This window comes from Bacillus rossius, chromosome 1 (genome assembly GCF_032445375.1).
Source record: "Bacillus rossius redtenbacheri isolate Brsri chromosome 1, Brsri_v3, whole genome shotgun sequence".
NCBI lineage: Eukaryota > Metazoa > Arthropoda > Insecta > Phasmatodea > Bacillidae > Bacillus > Bacillus rossius.
Genome location: NC_086330.1, coordinates 132,353,508 through 132,373,083, shown reverse-complemented (window position 1 = coordinate 132,373,083; position 19,576 = coordinate 132,353,508). Strand labels below are relative to the sequence as shown.

General features: G+C 48.5%; 1 protein-coding gene across 1 annotated transcript in view; it reads left to right on the top strand.

The window, feature by feature from the left end:
- LOC134529500 (L-lactate dehydrogenase-like) overlaps nucleotides 1–14,979 on the top strand; it is a 31,937-nt gene extending 16,958 nt beyond the window's left edge. The window contains exons 5-8 of the mRNA XM_063363650.1: nucleotides 2,534–2,707; nucleotides 9,692–9,794; nucleotides 12,297–12,420; nucleotides 14,747–14,979. Coding sequence (XP_063219720.1) covers nucleotides 2,534–2,707; nucleotides 9,692–9,794; nucleotides 12,297–12,420; nucleotides 14,747–14,917 — 572 coding nt within the window. The 3' untranslated portion in view covers nucleotides 14,918–14,979. The remainder of the gene's footprint in view (nucleotides 1–2,533; nucleotides 2,708–9,691; nucleotides 9,795–12,296; nucleotides 12,421–14,746) is intronic.
- The last annotated feature ends 4,597 nt before the right edge of the window (nucleotides 14,980–19,576 follow it).

Below are 19,576 nucleotides of genomic sequence, written 5' to 3'. Positions count from 1 at the left end.
AATGATGAGCAGGGACATGAATTTCTCGTAATAATGGTTTAGAAACTAAGCAGCATCTGTGTTTCGTGACTGGTTGAGTTCTTTTATGTTGGCACACGAACCACAGCCGTTCAGTGCTGAAGCAAACGCGTCCTGAACGGTCTGGTAAAATAAAGCAATCGCTTCTCTTGCAGATGGTCACCAAACACAATGAAGGAACCTCTGGCACGAGTGTATCTTATTGCAGTCTAATCAGCATTCAGGTTTTTTTTCGCGAAAAATACGTGGCCCTAATGATGAGTAAAGACCAGCGTAAGTCTTAGAGACGGGAAAATGTTTGCGCATTCTTTTCGCAATAATCTATAATTCAAAGATACATATTTTTGTGATTTTTCTGCAATTGTCTCACAGTTTGCCTGGATGTCACTGGGACAGTCAAAAACCCTCAACCAATAGATTGGAATTGCGGATTACCCAATTTATACGTCCTCACATGTGAGCAGCATATGCCAGTGTGATATGTGAGTGTGGAGTCTATACTGTAAGTTTTTGAACCCGCGAATTTTTCTAGTCCTTAGTAATTCTTTTTTTATCGTCTCGTATCAAGCTAGACTCCAAACATGTGCACAAACAAATCAATGTCCGTTGGCCACGTTAATTCCGCGGATTCATTTCACTCGAGTCAAGACTCAACTTAACTATAAGTATTTTTTAGAATGTTTTTGGTAAATTAACAGGTCCTTTGGCGGGTTTGGTACACTTGATTGAGTAAACACTTCTGCTTGTCTATAACTACAGGCAGGCATTTTTCGGGAAAAGATTTGAACCTGTATTAGACTGTAACACGGTATACCCACACAAGCGGATTCTTCCTTGTGATTGGCGGCCGTCTGCGAGAGAAGTCGTTGCCTTATTTGATCGAGCCACTCAAGACGCCTTTGCTTCTGCACTGAATAACTGTGATTGGTGTTGTAACAATCGACGAGTACCTGAAATAAACTCACCCAATCTCGAAACACAGACAATGCTACCGTGTTTTAACTTTCAGCTAGTCTCGGAATCTTTTCGCGAAATATGCATGCCCCTATCTATAACTGGTCCAGGGTCGTCAAGGGCGAGCCAGTGCACTGCAGTTCAATCATTAATGTGAAGCAGAAGTACATGTGCTTCCAATCTATTTTGCTACCCAAAGAATCCGCGAAATAAACGTGTCTCTGCCGTATTTTGTTCATTGGCTGCTGTCACGCCTTACCTGTGTCCTTGATGCATATTATATGTATTTGTTTTATTTTTAAATTTGGCGAAGTAAAGGCCTGGACACCACCTTTTCTTAACCTAAGCTCAGGTGAAATAATTACAGACTTTTTCAAATAAAAATAAACATATACCTAATATAAAAACAAAGAAGAGGTAAAAAAAAATTGAGTGAACTAAGAAAACAAAAAAAACTAAAACTACGAAAAAAAGTGTAGTTAATTGATTTTTTTTTAAATTATGTGCTCTTTAATGGTGGTCTGATTTCTTACAGAGAAAAAGTACACAATATAAAAATGAAATTAAAAAAAAAAAGAATCGAAAATAATAACAAAAACTTTAACTAAAATATTATGTAATATACACTTTATTACTTTAAAAACTAAAATTATTCATTATTCGACCGTACATATTAATCTAAACAACTTATCAAATGAAATGTATAGGCCAACCATACACAAACACACACTCGTACCTACAGTTGCTTGAAAAAAAAAAAGAGGAAATGGTTGGATCATTTGTATAGACCCCCAAAAATTTCGCGGATTCATTTTCTGTCAGGACACGTTGTTACGACACACCTGCAGCGACGTGCGGGCCGGCCTCGTTGCGGCAACAGCGAAATTCCCTTCAAGCCCACATTAGAGAGAGAAGTTAATAAGGCTTTCCTTAGGAGAGAACTCGTCGTAACAACGTGGTTTCCCGCAGGGTGATAGGTTGGTTACAGCCGGGGGGGGACGGGGGGGGGAAGCTGAAATGTTGCCCGTTGGATGGGCAGCCCTTCAGGATTTTTCTGGCAATGGTTTGTTTGTACAGCGACTGGAAGGGCAGCCCATCCAATTTCTGAAAACATGTTTCTTTAAGTGTTTAAACAATCCTGAAAACTTGTTCCTTGGAAGGGCAGCCCATCAGGGTTTTTCTTACAGTAGTGTTTTGAAAGGTTGTCTGAATTGTTGCCCCTTGGATGGGCAGCCCATCAGAATTTTTCTGACAGTGGTGTTTTTGAAAGGTTGTCTGAATTGTTGCCCATTGGATGGGCAGCACATCAATATTTTTTGACAGTGGTGTTTTTGAAAGGTTGTCTGAATTGTTGCCCCTTGGATGGGTAGCTATTCAGGATTTTTCTAACAGTGGTTAGGTTAGGTTAGGTTAGGTAAGGTTAGTTTAGGTTAGATTAGGATAGGTTAGGTTAGGTTATGTCACTTTACAAACTAACCACTGTCAGAAAAATCCTGAAGGGCTGCCCATCCAATGGACAACAATTCAGTCGCCCCGCAGCGGGTCGGGCGTGTGTCGGCAGTGGAGACGATGACGTACGTGGCGTGGAAGCTGAGCGGGCTGCCCGAGAGCCGCGTGCTGGGCGCCGGCACGGTGCTGGACTCGGCGCGCTTCCGCTGGGGGCTGGCGCGGCGCCTGGGCGTGCACCCCAGCGCCGTGCGGGCCGGCGTGTCGGGCGCGCACGAGGACATCCTGGGTGCGTCCCCCTCTCGGGCCCTCCGCCCCTCCGCCGCAATGCCCATCGCCCCTCTGCCCCTCCGCCCCTTCGCCCCTCTTCCCCACAGCCCCTCCGCCCCTCCGCCCCTTCGCCCCTCCGCCTACTCCGCCCCTTCGCCCCTCTTCCCCTCTGCCCCTACACCCCTCTTCCCCTCAGCCACTCCGCCCCTCCTTCCCCTCCGCCCCCACCCCCCTTCGCCACTCTGCCCATCCGCCCCTTCGCCCCTCTTCCCCTCAGCCCCTCCGCCCCTCCGCCCCTTCGCCCCTCCGACCCCTCCGCCCCTCGTTTTGCGGAGCGCACGCACACAAGCTGGCAGCTCACGTACATTAAGTTAATATTAAGTTAAGTTAATATTAGGCCCCAATTATATATAAGCACACATCATCCCACTACACACTGCACAACACAAACTATCAGGCGAATCAAATAGTCGTGCTTTGGCCCAGCGGGGCCCCAATGGAATAAATAAATTATCCTTCGAAGATTAATAGCGTAGATGCTAGGCTAGAGTCTTTCAATGACAGAGGGTGGCAATTTCTCTAACTGTCCAACAGCCTTTTACTGGCAACAGGTCGACCTGAAGCTATGTCACCATTCTGGAGTCTGGCTCGATGCCCTGCTCGCGACCGCAGCTCACACAGCGTAGTACTGCAGCTAGGACTTTTCAATGACAGATGGTGGCAATTTCTCTAACTGACCGACAGCCTTTTCCGCCCCTCCGCCCCTCCGCCCCTCCGCCCCTCAGCCCCTCTCGGGCCCTCTGCCCCTCAGCCTCTCTCGGGCCCTCTGCCCCTCAGCCTCTCTCGGGCCCTCTGCCCCTCAGCCTCTCTCGGGCCCTCCGCCCCTCAGCCCCTCTCGGGCCCTCCGCCCCTCAGCCCCTCTCGGGCCCTCTGCCCCTCAGCCCCTCTCGGGCCCTCCGCCCCTCAGCCCCTCTCGGGCCCTCCGCCCCTCAGCCCCTCTCGGGCCCTCCGCCCCTCAGCCTCTCTCGGGCCCTCTGCCCCTCAGCCTCTCTCGGGCCCTCTGCCCCTCCGCCTCTCTCGGGCCCTCTGCCCCTCCGCCTCTCTCGGGCCCTCTGCCCCTCAGCCCCTCTCGGGCCCTCTGCCCCTCAGCCTCTCTCGGGCCCTCTGCCCCTCAGCCCCTCTCGGGCCCTCCGCCCCTCAGCCCCTCTCGGGCCCTCTGCCCCTCAGCCTCTCTCGGGCCTCTCTCGGGCCCTCCGCCCCTCAGCCTCTCTCGGGCCCTCTGCCCCTTGGCCTCTCTCGGGCCCTCCACCCCTCAGCCCCTCTCGGGCCCTCCGCCCCTCAGCCTCTCTCGGGCCCTCCGCCCCTCAGCCCCTCTCGGGCCCTCTGCCCCTCAGCCCCTCTCGGGCCCTCTGCCCCTCAGCCTCTCTCGGGCCCTCTGCCCCTCAGCCTCTCTCGGGCCCTCCGCCCCTCAGCCCCTCTCGGGCCCTCCGCCCCTCAGCCCCTCTCGGGCCCTCCGCCCCTCAGCCCCTCTCGGGCCCTCTGCCCCTCAGCCTCTCTCGGGCCCTCTGCCCCTCAGCCTCTCTCGGGCCCTCTGCCCCTCAGCCTCTCTCGGGCCCTCTGCCCCTCCGCCTCTCTCGGGCCCTCTGCCCCTCAGCCCCTCTCGGGCCCTCTGCCCCTCAGCCTCTCTCGGGCCTTCTGCCCATCAGCCCCTCTCGGGCCCTCTGCCCCTCAGCCTCTCTCGGGCCCTCTGCCCCTCAGCCCCTCTCGGGCCCTCTGCCCCTCAGCCCCTCTCGGGCCCTCTGCCCCTCAGCCTCTCTCGGGCCCTCCGCCCCTCAGCCTCTCTCGGGCCCTCCAGCCCTCAGCCCCTCTCGGGCCCTCTGCCCCTCAGCCCCTCTCGGGCCCTCTGCCCCTCAGCCTCTCTCGGGCCCTCTGCCCCTCAGCCCCTCTCGGGCCCTCCGCCCCTCAGCCCCTCTCGGGCCCTCCGCCCCTCAGCCTCTCTCGGGCCCTCTGCTCCTCAGCCTCTCTCGGGCCCTCTGCCCCTCAGCCTCTCTCGGGCCCTCTGCCCCTCCGCCTCTCTTGGGCCCTCTGCCCCTCAGCCCCTCTCGGGCCCTCTGCCCCTCAGCCTCTCTCGGGCCATCTGCCCCTCAGCCCCTCTCGGGCCCTCTGCCCCTCAGCCTCTCTCGGGCCCTCTGCCCCTCCGCCTCTCTCGGGCCCTCTGCCCCTCAGCCCCTCTCGGGCCCTCTGCCCCTCCGCCTCTCTCGGGCCCTCCGCCCCTCAGCCTCTCTCGGGCCCTCTGCCCCTCCGCCTCTCTCGGGCCCTCTGCCCCTCCGCCTCTCTCGGGCCCTCTGCCCCTCAGCCCCTCTCGGGCCCTCTGCCCCTCAGCCTCTCTCGGGCCCTCTGCCCCTCCGCCTCTCTCGGGCCTTCTGCCCCTCAGCCCCTCTCGGGCCCTCTGCCCCTCCGCCTCTCTCGGGCCCTCTGCCCCTCAGCCTCTCTCGGGCCCTCTGCCCCTCCGCCTCTCTCGGGCCCTCTGCCCCTCCGCCTCTCTCGGGCCCTCTGCCCCTCCGCCTCTCTCGGGCCCTCCGCCCCTCAGCCTCTCTCGGGCCCTCTGCCCCTCAGCCCCTCTCGGGCCCTCTGCCCCTCAGCCTCTCTCGGGCCCTCCGCCCCTCCGCCTCTCTCGGGCCCTCTGCCCCTCCGCCTCTCTCGGGCCCTCTGCCCCTCAGCCCCTCTCGGGCCTTCTGCCCCTCAGCCTCTCTCGGGCCCTCCGCCCCTCCGCCTCTCTCGGGCCCTCCGCCCCTCAGCCCCTCTCGGGCCCTCTGCCCCTCAGCCTCTCTCGGGCCCTCCGCCCCTCCGCCTCTCTCGGGCCCTCCGCCCCTCCGCCTCTCTCGGGCCCTCCGCCCCTCAGCCCCTCTCGGGCCCTCTGCCCCTCAGCCTCTCTCGGGCCCTCCGCCCCTCCGCCTCTCTCGGGCCCTCCGCCCCTCCGCCTCTCTCGGGCCCTCCGCCCCTCCGCCTCTCTCGGGCCCTCCGCCCCTCAGCCCCTCTCGGGCCCTCTGCCCCTCAGCCTCTCTCGGGCCCTCCGCCCCTCCGCCTCTCTCGGGCCCTCCGCCCCTCCGCCTCTCTCGGGCCCTCCGCCCCTCAGCCCCTCTCGGGCCCTCTGCCCCTCAGCCTCTCTCGGGCCCTCCGCCCCTCCGCCTCTCTCGGGCCCTCCGCCCCTCCGCCTCTCTCGGGCCCTCCGCCCCTCCGCCTCTCTCGGGCCCTCTGCCCCTCAGCCCCTCTCGGGCCCTCTGCCCCTCCGCCTCTCTCGGGCCCTCTGCCCCTCCGCCTCTCTCGGGCCCTCCGCCCCTCCGCCTCTCTCGGGCCCTCCGCCCCTCAGCCCCTCTCGGGCCCTCTGCCCCTCAGCCTCTCTCGGGCCCTCCGCCCCTCCGCCTCTCTCGGGCCCTCCGCCCCTCCGCCTCTCTCGGGCCCTCCGCCCCTCCGCCTCTCTCGGGCCCTCCGCCCCTCAGCCCCTCTCGGGCCCTCCGCCCCTCAGCCCCTCTCGGGCCCTCTGCCCCTCAGCCTCTCTCGGGCCCTCTGCCCCTCAGCCTCTCTCGGGCCCTCCGCCCCTCCGCCTCTCTCGGGCCCTCCGCCCCTCAGCCCCTCTCGGGCCCTCTGCCCCTCAGCCCCTCTCGGGCCCTCTGCCCCTCAGCCTTTCTCGGGCCCTCTGCCCCTCAGCCTCTCTCGGGCCCTCCGCCCCTCCGCCCCTCTCGGGCCTTCCACCCCTCCGTACCTCCACCCCTCCGCCCCTCCGCCCCTATCGGGCCGTTTTTTCTCTCCACCATTCCGTCCCTCCGCCCCTCCAAACCCTCCGCCCCTCCGCCTCTCAGCCCCTTCACCCCCTCTTCCCCTCCGCCCCCTCCACCCCACAGCCCCTCAGCCCCTCCGCGATTCGCAAGATACTTCATTCGCCTGAACGACTTACCCCCACCCTGGCTTGAAAGGTCGTTGGCTGTTGACTGGAAGAAGGAAGATGAAGATGGTGCAATGTCAGGCTGCCTTTCGCTCCGAGAGCCAGAAGTTCGAGCCGGTTTACTGGCTCGTCTGCCCACTTCTGTTTTAACTGTGGCTGCCTGGGCAGCTGTGGCTGGGCCGACGAGTGAAGTCGCCCGTCCCTGGGGGCGCATGCGCCCCTGGTTAATAATAACCCAGGAGTTCCCAACCTTTAAATGCGGGCCGCAAGGCCCAAGCACCCAACTCCAGCATGGTTGATTTTTCAGCCCCTCCAACTCTTCTTACCTGGACCCTTCTTCCTCTTGTCCAGTAGTTACCTGCTTGCTTAATGCATGTTATTTGATCCCCGCATGAACCGGCCCAGGGTTTTCCCTGTGTCTATGCAGGTTTTACCTGGGTCACATTAGCTAGCTTTAAGCTAGGCGACCAATGGGGCGTCAGTCATGGCGCCAATTGCAGCCATGGCTGGCCAGTAAACCCCAATAGCACACGATGCACGCGCCCTTGTCCTGCATGGTTAAAAACCCGCATGGTAGAGTGTATAGGCTTCGGCCTGAGACACACTTAGGTCCTCCCCTAACCTGGACCCTCCCCTACACACTTAGAATTAACTTAGGCTTGGAAAAAAAATAGCCCCTCCGCCCCTCCGCCCCTCCTCCCCTTCGCCCCTTCCGTGTGCTGACAGCAGTGACCAGGAGAACCGGCGTTTCAATCGGCTTCATAGCTGAAATAGTCGTGCTTTGGCCCAGCGGGGCCCTAATGGAATAAATAAATTATCCTTAGAAGAATAACAGCGTAGATGCTAGGCTAGAGTCTTTCAATGACAGATGGTGGCAATTTCTCTAACTGTCCGACAGCCTTGTACTGGCGACAGGTCGACCTGAAGCTCTGTCACCACTCTGGAGTCTAGTCCGACGCCACAGTTCGAGACTGCCCCACTTACACGATCATATTACACAGCCACAATGAGTGCTAACTGGCAGCACGACGGGAAACGGCATAAGCCGCCCCCAAAAGACCAGACCTGACCAAACCAATGCGGACTAAAAGTCCAAGTGCCCTATCCCTTGCATAGTAGAACTTCTACCACGCCCCACTCTTCTTCCAGGACCATCCTTCTATTCCTGTAATCCACCTGCTTGTAATAATGCATGACCTTTGCATCCCGCATGTATGTATGTGCCCAGGGTTTTCCCTCTGTCTATGGAGGTTTTACCTGGGCCCAACTTATCTAGTTTTAGTCTAGAATTAAGAGTGAGGGGAGTTAGTCATAGCGAAAACGTCTGCCATGGCTGACCAATCCCCTCCTAGCACATGATGCACGTGACCTTTTCTGCATGTTTAAAAACCCGCATGTTTAGAGCGTATAGGGCTTGCCCTGAGACGCACTTAGAGTCTTCCCTACCTAGACCCCTCCCTTACACACTTAGTTTTAACTTAGGTTATAAAAAAAACGGCTTTATAGCAGAGTTGTGGAGACCGCGCTTGTTGACCTCAGAGTAGTGGTTCAAAGCTCGTCACTAGATTTCGTTTTACTATTTTTTTTAAAATAAAATCATATTATAATAATGTTGAATCTGCTCAATAAGGTTGTCTGCTTACAGAAATTATTTACAGACTTATTTATGTAGTTTAGACAAAAACAAATACACAAACATACACTTAGTGTTGTAATTAGAGACCTGCAAAATTCGCGGTTTCGATGGCCTTCAGGATGGACTGCACATTCTCCTGTACACTCGGGTAAATAACGCAAGTTCATTGTTTGTTGACTTGGTCATCTCAGCTGGTTTGTCTGTGATTCGATCCTTCTTTGGTTGAGGGTTTATAATTGGTTGAGATTCGCCAAGATGAACAGTAAGCCAATAGAAAAATTATCTAAGAGGTATATGTGTTTGAATTCTAGCCTATCACCGAATGAATCCGCGAATTTTGCAGGTCTCTAGTTATATTATGTTTCAAAATGTCTCAGCTTAGTATTTTCGTAATGTCATATAACTGTAACTTCTAACGTGTGCGGCAACTTAAAGTATTACTTTTTAGTGAATTTAAACAAGATGGGCAGTATTCTAATAACATTCTTGGACAAAAATGTGGGTTTAAGATTTTTTCAAGTCTTTTTCGAATTTATCGGAGCTGTTCCTAATAGTTCAAAATTTCCGATTTTTTTCGTGCTGCCATCTGCGGGTGATGGTGGCGAGTAACGTTTACGATTCAGGCAGCGTATTCTAGCGGCGAGTGCAGAAAGTGCGGGTGGTTGGCGTCTAGAAATGTTAGTATGTACTTGAGTAACGAATATATTCTTGATTAGTATATTTGACACGCCTGGCATTATTTGAAAGAATTCTACTTTAAAATTGTGTCAGAGTTTCGTATTATAAGTTTATTTTCAACATGAACAACCTGAGAGCACATTAATATGCTCGTTACCGAGGTTAGAGCCAGAGGAGTGATGCCTGACGCACGCGAAATTCCAATTTGCGAATTACTATTCGTTCATGTAATTTTGCAGGGTTGCGTTTTCAGATATTGTTCCTCACAAAAAAAAAAGTAATGCAGGGAAACGTTCCATACTGACTGATGCAAGGGCGTAATAAAAATCTATGAATGTTAAAATTTCACTCATTCAACTTGTCTCAAGAGGCCCACGTCGTACACTTCTGTCGCTGAGTTAGTACACACCTTCATGTTATTTATTATCAGCGATTGTTCATGTTACAAGATACAAGTTACATCCGAGACTATACTTAGGATATACTTACCATGAATCCACGGCATTCCTCCAACATAAAAAAAAATATGCTTGAATGAAACATCAAATAAAATATAAAAATATGAGAAATTTTTCGTAATGAAAACCTATTTCATATGTGCGAAATAACCGTAGCAATGTTTTTTTAAAAAGGTAAAATATCTTCCTTGTTATCTTCCACACTGCTTGCTGGCAACTGGCTGCTGTAGAAGCGCAGACGGGTGTCAGAACGCACCAGGTGCGACGGGGCTCTCGGCTTGTCCGCAGTGTTCAACTGGTGCGGGGTCCACGTGTCGGGCACCCCGCTGCTCGCAGTCAAGAAGGACATTTGCAAGGAGGAGAACACCTTCACCAACGAGATCAAGCAGGCGTGAGTGTCCACACGTCGGAGCTCCGTTCTTCTCTGAACGATTATTGCGATGCGCAACAATTATTCAACACATTTTTTTTTGCGTGGCCGTACGCCATTTATGGTTTGCTACTGCGATGGTTCTATGGGTAGGGACCGTAAAAAATTCACGTACTCAGTTACCTTCAGGGTAGACCACACAATCCTGTGTTTACTCGGAGAAATAACGCCAGTTCCTTGATTGTTGACCTGTGAGCGGTCTCAACTGGGTTGTCTGCGATTGGATACTTCTCTGGTTGAGGGTTCCTCATTGCACCAGAGTCGTCCAGATTAACAGTGAGCCAAAAGCGAAAATTGCTCAAAGGCATATGAATTAAAAGTTTAGCTTATCGCGAAATGAACAAGCGAATTTTTTCCGGTCTCTATCTATGAGAGGGGCGATTCCTCCTCACGTAACCGATTACTCCTAACGAAACCCTAGAAATAAAATTATAAATTGGAGTGATAACAAAAATAAATTAATCTACCCAAGACAGTGCCTGACCTTCGCAGTAGGTTCAATTAATTTTTCGTAAAAATGTATTTTTTTTAGTGCTACAGAAATGCGGTAAGATATCTTTTTGAGAAGCTACTTGTTCCGTTAAGATGGGAGGTATTCCATGCCACCCTAAACCCTTTAGATCATCGCCCCTCAAAAAAATCGAAACTGCTGCCGCCACTAGGATTTATCAAAATTATGAAAAAACTTGGTTTATATGATTGGGGGAAACCAATTTTTAATTGATTTATGAATGATATACAAAAAATTAAGCAATTCACGTCAAAGGCTACACACAAACGATTAATTAAAACTGTATACAACACGATTACATACTCTTAGTTCTGCTAGTTAAAAATTTGCCATAAAAATACTCAAAACCATCTAATAAATAGCTTCTAAATTTATAACACATTATTTGAAGAATTTATTTAAAATTGTGGGCGAAACTCCGAAATTATGAAAACAAAATCATTTAGTATAATACCTCCTTAAGTACTACCTGACAGTATTTTACTAAGGGACAATGTACTTTACTATCTTCGGTTAAAAAAATCACAGTAATCTTGTTTGAGTTGACATTGGTGGCCTAGTGTGACTATTATGACAACTGCAGTTACCCACCTTAAATAATGTGATGTGTTCTCTTTTCAATATTATAAAGGTTGTTCATTTACATCAGACTATAAAAACTTATAAAAACTAAGGGGGGGGGGGGGGAAATATCATAATTAGTATGTATATCGAAGATGGAAATTTTTCTTTTCTTTTTATTTACTTAATTTCCACTAATGTAACACCCACAGATAAAAGCTAGGTTCTGCGTGAGTGCTATCAGTCCACTTGCGGTATTATTTGCCACATATACCATGTTCTACTATAACAAAAAAATGAACTTAATAGGAAAATAAACTGAAACTTCTTTTCATTATTTTTCTTGAAAAGGCGGTTTAACACACTGAGATATGTACTTCACTAACGATTACGACTGCCGAAGGTTTCGGTAGTTTTAGTCTGATTTGTAGCCTGGGGTCGTGGGTTCAAGTACAACTTCCTACGTGGAGGCTTTCAAATTCATTTGTTTATTTATAAACAAATGAATTTGAAAGCCTCCACGTAGGAAGTTGTACTTGAACCCATAAACCTTTACTCAACACTGGCCAAACCTCTTGGAATAAGGAGAGACTATTATGTCCACAAAAATAAAATTATATAACAAATTTGTATGTATTTTATTTGTTTTAGGCCTATGTATAAATTGTTATATAGATACGGTTTAATAATTTGGTTTGGTCATTGCCTCATCATGCATGATCGGTTTCAACAGAAATTAAATTATGAGAAAATCGAAGTATTTGTATCAGGATATGATTTGTACCTCCGATTTTTTTATGATGAAATGGTGCGTTTTTAACCAAGCTTTATCCTTATCCAGAGGTTATAAATGCGATTCGGCACACCATTCAAAATATGGCTTACTGTATTCTCAACTGGGGTCAGAACCACTTTTTTGTGTAACTTGTGAGTTACATTAAACCTGATAAAATATTTTATAAGTCCGATAAAATTGAGAGTATAAACTCCAACTGGGAAATCTAAATAAGCTTCGCAGATGATCGAATTGATGTAGTAAATTAACTAAAACAAAATTATTTACCTGAGTTGGTTAAACCGGGCCTTAGGTTTACTCATGTATAACTGGCTGCTTTAGCTTGTTATGAATCGATTAATAAATCAGGGCTTAACGCCTCTTCGACGTCGGGTCATCAGAGACGATGAGGGGTGGTGAGGTGAGAATGGATAATCGACGGAATCAACGAGGTGGTACGGAAAACGGTAATATTCTCCGAGAAAGAAAGAGAAAACCTTGGCCTATGGCTACGTCCGCCACGTTTCAAGACTGTTAAACTGTTCGATTCCCCCCCACGCCTTTGTTTGTGGGAGCGATTGAGCGCGCTCGAGCTTGTCGTTTCGTCTTGTCGCAGCTCGAAAGACATCGTCAGCGGGAAGGGCTACGTCTCGTGGGGGGTGGCGCTGGGCGTGGCGGCTATCTGCAGGGCACTGCTGCTCAACACCCTGGAGATACTGCCCGTGGCGACCTACGTGAAGGTGAGTGCTCGCCTCGTCCGGCCCGACACCTTCGCTTACATGCTGCATACTGCCCTTATTTGGGCCTGCGTCAGCATAAAACTTTAAGTTATACAGAAAGTTTTCAATGAGACACAGTTTTGTCATCAAACCCGTTTAGCAGTCACGCTTTTGCAATAAGAGCCAGGCCCCCCCTCAGTGAAGGGCTTCTTAATTCAAGGGACATCTCCCCCCCCCACCCCCCCCCCCGGCTGCTACACCCTAGGGTATAGCTAAGAGCAGAGATCGTAAAATTCTCTGATTCAATTCAAGATAGGCTAAAATTAAAATATGTACACTCTTGAGATGCTTTTGCTATTTGTTAACGGTTTATCTAGAGGACTCTGGGCTAGTTATAAATCCTCAAGTAAAGAAGTATTAAATCACGGATAACCCAGTTTTGACGTCTCACAAGTTTGCAGCCAATGAGCAGGTGATGTTTGTTCATGTGTGTAGAAGTCAGTGGAGTATGTACTAGAAGTAATTGAAACCGCGAATTTTTCCAGTCCCTTGGCATGAGTCATATTATGATTATATTGTCAGAAATGGGTATCGAACCACTGGGCCCTTCTGGAGTACCAGATACCGGAATTTTGCCCATAACTTCCAGTTCTTAAAAATAGAATGTTAGGTTTTAAAATGTTAGTAAAGGGATACTAAGTTAACTGAGCAGTGCAGTGTTATGGGTTTGGGAAGGGGGATGATAGAGGTTTGTGACGTGACCTAATCCTCAAAAAAAAAATTATTTATGTTGGGTTAGGGGTATAGCGGTAACTGACTTGCTGTAAGGTGACTAGATGATGTACGTTAGCCACTGAATTTTTTTCTGTAAATGGAACAGAAATATTAAAGTGAGATTACAGTACATTTCAAGATAAAAACTGTATCAATACACAAATAGTGTTCGCAGTAATACTGGATTCGGATTCATACCCGGGCTGTGTTGTCCAAGTACCTACAATAGATAAAGTTACTGGTAAACCGTTCCCTGAATAACTTTCCAGCATGACCTTCCGACATTAATTAGTATAATAAAACGAAGTCAAAATGTTGAATATTCGAATTCCTTTTCTGTGATTTGAAAAAAAAAATACAAAAATAATATGCAGAAATTTTCGCAAGGAATACTCAGTATTATCTCCAAAAAAAGTGTTTGGTAAATGCCAAAAAATAACCATAGCCGCGTGTTGTAGGAATGTGAATATCTTAGTTGCAGTGTTGCAAACAGGTCCCTGTAAGAGCACCGTGCAGTGCAGTGCGATGCAGTGTGGTGTAGTGCAGTGTAGTGTAGTGTAGTGCAGTGTAGTGTAGTGCAGTGCAGTGTGGTGTAGTGCAGTGCGGTGTGGTGTGGTGTAGTGCAGTGTAATGTAGTGCAGTGCAGTGTGGTGTAGTGCAGTGCGGTGTGGTGTAGTGCAGTGTAGTGTAGTGCAGTGCAGTGTGGTGTAGTGCAGTGCGGTGCGGTGTGGTGTAGTGCAGTGTAGTGTAGTGCAGTGTGGTGTAGTGCAGTGCGGTGTGGTGTAGTGCAGTGTAGTGTAGTGCAGTGCAGTGTAGTGTAGTGCAGTGTAGTGTAGTGCAGTGCAGTGTGGTGTAGTGCAGTGCGGTGCGGTGTGGTGTAGTGTAGTGTGGTGTAGTGCAGTGTAGTGTAGTGCAGTGTAGTGTAGAGCAGTGTAGTGTAGTGCAGTGTGGTGTAGTGTAGTGCAGTGTAGGGTGGTGCAGTGCAGTGTAGTGTAGTGCAGTGCAGTGTGGTGTAGTGCAGTGCGGTGCGGTGTGGTGTAGTGCAGTGTGGTGTAGTGCAGTGCAGTGTGGTGTAGTGCAGTGCGGTGTAGTGCAGTGTGGTGTAGTGCAGTGTAGTGTAGTGCAGTGTAGTGTAGAGCAGTGTAGTGTAGTGCAGTGTGGTGTAGTGTAGTGCAGTGTAGTGTAGTGCAGTGCAGTGTGGTGTAGTGCAGTGCGGTGCGGTGTGGTGTAGTGCAGTGTGGTGTAGTGCAGTGCGGTGTGGTGTAGTGCAGTGTAGTGTAGTGCAGTGCAGTGTAGTGTAGTGTAGTGCAGTGTAGTGTAGTGCAGTGTGGTGTAGTGCAGTGCGGTGTTGTGCAGTGTGGTGTAGTGCAGTGTAGTGTAGTGCAGTGTAGTGTAGAGCAGTGTAGTGTAGAGCAGTGTAGTGTAGTGCAGTGTGGTGTAGTGTAGTGCAGTGTAGTGTAGTGCAGTGCAGTGTGGTGTAGTGCAGTGCGGTGTGGTGTAGTGCAGTGCGGTGTGGTGCAGTGTAGTGCAGTGTGGTGTAGTGCAGTGTGGTGTAGCGGAGTGCATGTCGCAGGGCTGCCGCCACAGCTCGGACCGCAGCGACGTGTTCCTGTCCATGGCGAGCGTGCTGTGCGAGAACGGCGTGCACTCGGTGGTGAAGTCGCAGCTCACCACCAACGAGCGGTACGCCATCATCGACGTGGCCAAGCAGCAGCTGTCCGCGCAGGCAGACACGGGCGTGTAGCGGCCCGCAACCCGCACCTCACCCCACAGCAATAAAGAACTGTCCTTCACTCCTGGCTTCCATGTCGGCGTTTTTATTTCCCTCCTTCGCCGCCGTCCTCGACAGCGAGGTCACTCGAGTGAGACATATGAGAGCGAGTCTTTCAGTACTCGCCGGAGGTGTGTAACACGTGTTCTCACGTTGCAAATACACTTATAATACGAAACTCGGACACGAAATTTAACGTAGAATTCTTTCAAACAACGCTTGTGATAAACGCATGTGAAAATAGTGTTTTCAACTACTTTTTTTTTTACGTGAATCACACGTAGTTTCCGCACCCACCGCTAGAATTCGTTGCCGGAGCAGCTACTTTGACTATCGAATCATTTAATTTGCCGAGAGAAAATTTAAATTATATAATGATACGGCTGATTTTCGACAAGTAAATTTTATTAAAATACTGGCATATTGTTAAAATTCATCAAACCGTTAATAATATAAAGTTTCCCCTTGATTTTGTGAATTGTGGCTCCCACCATACGCCCCAGATGGTAGCACCTTAGTTTCATATTTCCGTTCCATTCACGAAATTCCTCCCAAAAAATGCCGTATACCAAGAAATAAGATGTTACACATCAAAATAACTAACTATCTGTAATATAAATTTAATTTATTTAACAATTTCCGTACCGTGCAGACAATTAGAGCGCAGTTTGTGATTGTCTGCTATTCGTCCCGAAACTCTTGCATTCTAGTTTCACGTGCGGCAACGTGAGAGAATAAAACTCGGTGTCGTTCGCTTAGCACTCGCCTCGCTAACGAGGGACGTAAACGAATCGACTGCCATGGGGATCAAGACACAATCATTCTCGTTTACGTCTCAGGCTGTGCGATAATTCGCGTACGGATAGAACTCTTGCGGGTCGCGAGCTTTATGTCCCCGCAAAGTTGATCTCGCCTGGAACAGGCGCTCTAGACTTCGCGGTGAGCAGTTGTGAGTTGCGTGTTGCCAGCTTCTTCCGCAGCGAGGGGCAAAGTCGGCAACTTCTGGCGACGGTAAGGACATCAAAAAGGTTCACAGATGTCTGGCGCACAGGGCACTCTACCCTTTCCCGCTGGGTTGGAAACCAACATGAATAGGCGTGCGAGCTTACGCATGTGATCCACTTAGGCCCCTACTTCACCCGCACCCTTTCATACTTCACTACTTTGTAGCTAGGGACTGGAAAAAATTCACGATTTCTTTGACCTATAGGATAGACCTGACCTGACATAACCTGCTACTGACTTGTGAGACCTGTCAACTGGGATGCCTGCGAATCGATAGTTCTTTTGTGAATGTTTACACTGGTTAAGAGTTATCCAGGTAAACTGCTGTCCAATCACAAAAGTAGCAAAAAGGTACACGTATTTTGATTCTATCATATCTTGAAATGAATCCGTAAATTTTTCCGGTCTCTAACTACAAGCTTCAAGTTAAAAAACTAAAAAAAAAAAAAAAATGGCAACTTTGACATGCAAAAAATTATAAGACTTCAAAACGTCAACAACGCGAAACATGCGTAACCTGCAAAATTCGCGTTGCTTCACACCAGGCTAAGACTCCATACACTTGTGCACAGACCAGTCACTTACTTTTGTTCATTAGCTTCTGTGACACTGTACCTTCTATTCGGATTGCTTATGGTTTGGTCATATGAATTCAGGTAGGTATTTTATTATTGAGTTCGTATAGTTTGATGTGTGTAAAACTACCCATAACTAGACCAACAATTATTCACCCCACGCCAGGCTAGACTCGACTCACTTGTGTACAAACAAGCCTTTCCATAGTGCTCATTTATCGATAACAAGGGCACATCATTTGGCGGATTTCACGTGATTGGATAACCACTTAATCCCCTTGCTTTGTGTCGCTAAGTGTGTGTCACGACCACTGTAGTCCAATCATCAACGTGAAGCAAATGCATATGTGCTTCAAGTCTACTTAACTACCCAATGAAACAGCGAAACATTCGTGGCCCTAACTGCTGAATAATGCCGTTCAATGTCGTCCGATTTTGCGGCAAGAAACTTTTATTTCGATACGACCTTTAATCGTTTTCCAAATTATATAAAGTGTCCTTACCAACGTCATCGAACAGCAAGCGACGATGCGTCCTCAGCGCGTCTATAATACCAACTGACAGTAATAAAAGCTTGTCGCCGGCAGTGTTGCCAGCCTGCTAAGCAGTTCGCTCGCTCTCGAGCCGGCTCCGGCGGTGCTGCCTGATGCCGGACCTACCCCGGGGCGGAAGTACACACAGAAACAAAAAATAGTGCGTGGAGTCCCTCAGTGCGGAAGAAGTGGAACTTCGTAATGTGGAAATGAAAATAGGATGGGGTAGAAATTGATTTTTAGTGAAATCATATTGTATCAAATCAAACTAAAAAAAAAACAAGTAAATGAAATAATGAATATTATAAATTAAAATAGAACAATAAAATAGAACAACCAGTACGTATTTCAGCTAATTTCACGACGCTCACACTGTTAACTTCGCTGCATAGCAAGAATACCACGCGCATGTGCTTGGAATATTGGACGCTACTCGTTGCTAACGCTCGCGCTGGCCTGTAACAGGTATACTACGCGCATGCGTTCGAGTGCCACGCATTCACTCTCGCTCTGTCTCTTTCTATTCCCCCTCCCCAGGAGCGTTGAACGTTTAACGCAACAGTGCTTTTATATCCCCTCCATGGTAGCGTTAAACGTTTAACGCTACCTTGTTGGAAGTCGCATTAGAAGTTACACTTCAATGATTATAAGTAGTATAGGAATGGGGCTCCTGGGACTGGGTCCTGGGTGTGGAGCCAGTAAAGCCGACCGCCATCTTGGATTGTGACGTCACGGCGACCATCTTGGATGGTTGTGACCTTGACCTTGACCCCGACGGCCATTTTCGATCCGCCATCTTGGATCCGACATTTTGGATGACGTCATTGTGTTCTCGAACATTCCGGCGATGTGTTTACTGCCATATTGGATGATGACACCGTTGCAGTTTTTCGTTACGGTCTCCATCTTTAACTTTTTTATTTATTATCCGATTTTAATGATTTTTTTTAAATTTATAAAAAAATTCACTTAATAAAATTTTAATAAATTATTTATAAAAATCATACATTAACGACACGGAGCTCGGAGTCCTCGGTTCGAACCCGGTGAGGGCAAAAAAATAAAAATGGCGACCGATCCTTCCCCCTAGGTGGGTGCTGGCAGACTGACCCCCACCACTTATGTCAAATTATACCTATATATCTTCATCTAGTATGACATCATGACCGCCATCTTGAAAATCCGTAATTTTAATGCTAGAGATTCGGGAAATTTTTTAAAAATCATTAAAAAATTCAAATAATAAAAATTTAATAAAAAATTTAAAAAAAACTAGAAATGTTCCCCATAGTGGCTTAAATTCCCCATCGTAAAGCCGCTCTAAGCCGCATGCTGTGGGGAGCTTCGATCGTGACCTTGGCGGCCATATTGGATTCTAGATCATTGCTCATTTTGTTACGGTCGCCATCTTTAACTTTTTTATTTATTATCCGATTTTAATGAAAATTTTTTTAAAAATTATAAAAAAAATCAATTAATAAAATTTTTATGAAAAATTAAAAAAAAAATAGAAATGTCCCCATAGTGGCTTAAATTCCCCATGGTCAAGCCACTCTAAGCCGCATGCTGTGGGGAGCTTTGATCGTGACCCTGGCGGCCATATTGGATTCTAGATCATTGCTCATTTTGTTACAGTCGGCATCTTTAACTTTTTTATTTATTATCCGATTTTAACGAAATATTTTTTAAATTTATAAAAAAATTAACTTATTAGAAAACTGATTGATTAGATCGATTCCTGTCCTTGGTTCGAAACCGGTGAGGGCAAAAAATTAAAAAAACTTCAGATCCTTCCTCCACGGAAGCTACCTACAGACTGACTTACCATCAGTAACAAGGTATGTATCGTAAACTGATATGACATCATGTCCGCCATCTTGGCTTCATCCACTGGAGACTATCATCTTGTTTTCGTCTGCTAGAGTGTGCAGGCGACATGTTAGAATAATTTTCTGTTTACCATACCTTTAACCTCGTCTGTTGGCATTGAACTTTGACCTTTACCTTGAACTTTGACCTTGACCTTGAAATTTGACCTTTACCTTGCAATTTGAACTTGACCTTGAAATTTGACTTTGTCCTTGTCGACCATCATGGATCCGACATTTTATGTTCAGTACATGCTACCAGGAGATACCACCTGCTAGTGCTCATTGCCACCATCTTGTTTTCGTCTGCTGGTGGCCACCATCTTGTGTGTACTAGTCTTACCATCATTACCAACATTACCTTCATGCTAGTTTTATTCTAACCCGATAGAGTACGTAATCATTTATTATTACTGAGGTTCCCGACATCTTAAAATTTGGATGTCATCTTGAAAATTCAAAATAACTAACGCACAAAATAGGGTATAATACCAAAATTCATTAAATAAATTTACCATCAATAAACTGATTAATTAGGTCGACTTAGGTCCTTGGTACGACCCTAGTTGATAATAAATTAAATATAAGAACAATTTAACATAATAGTGACAGGTTCGAGAAATAAAACAACACATGTTCTTTCACAAAATA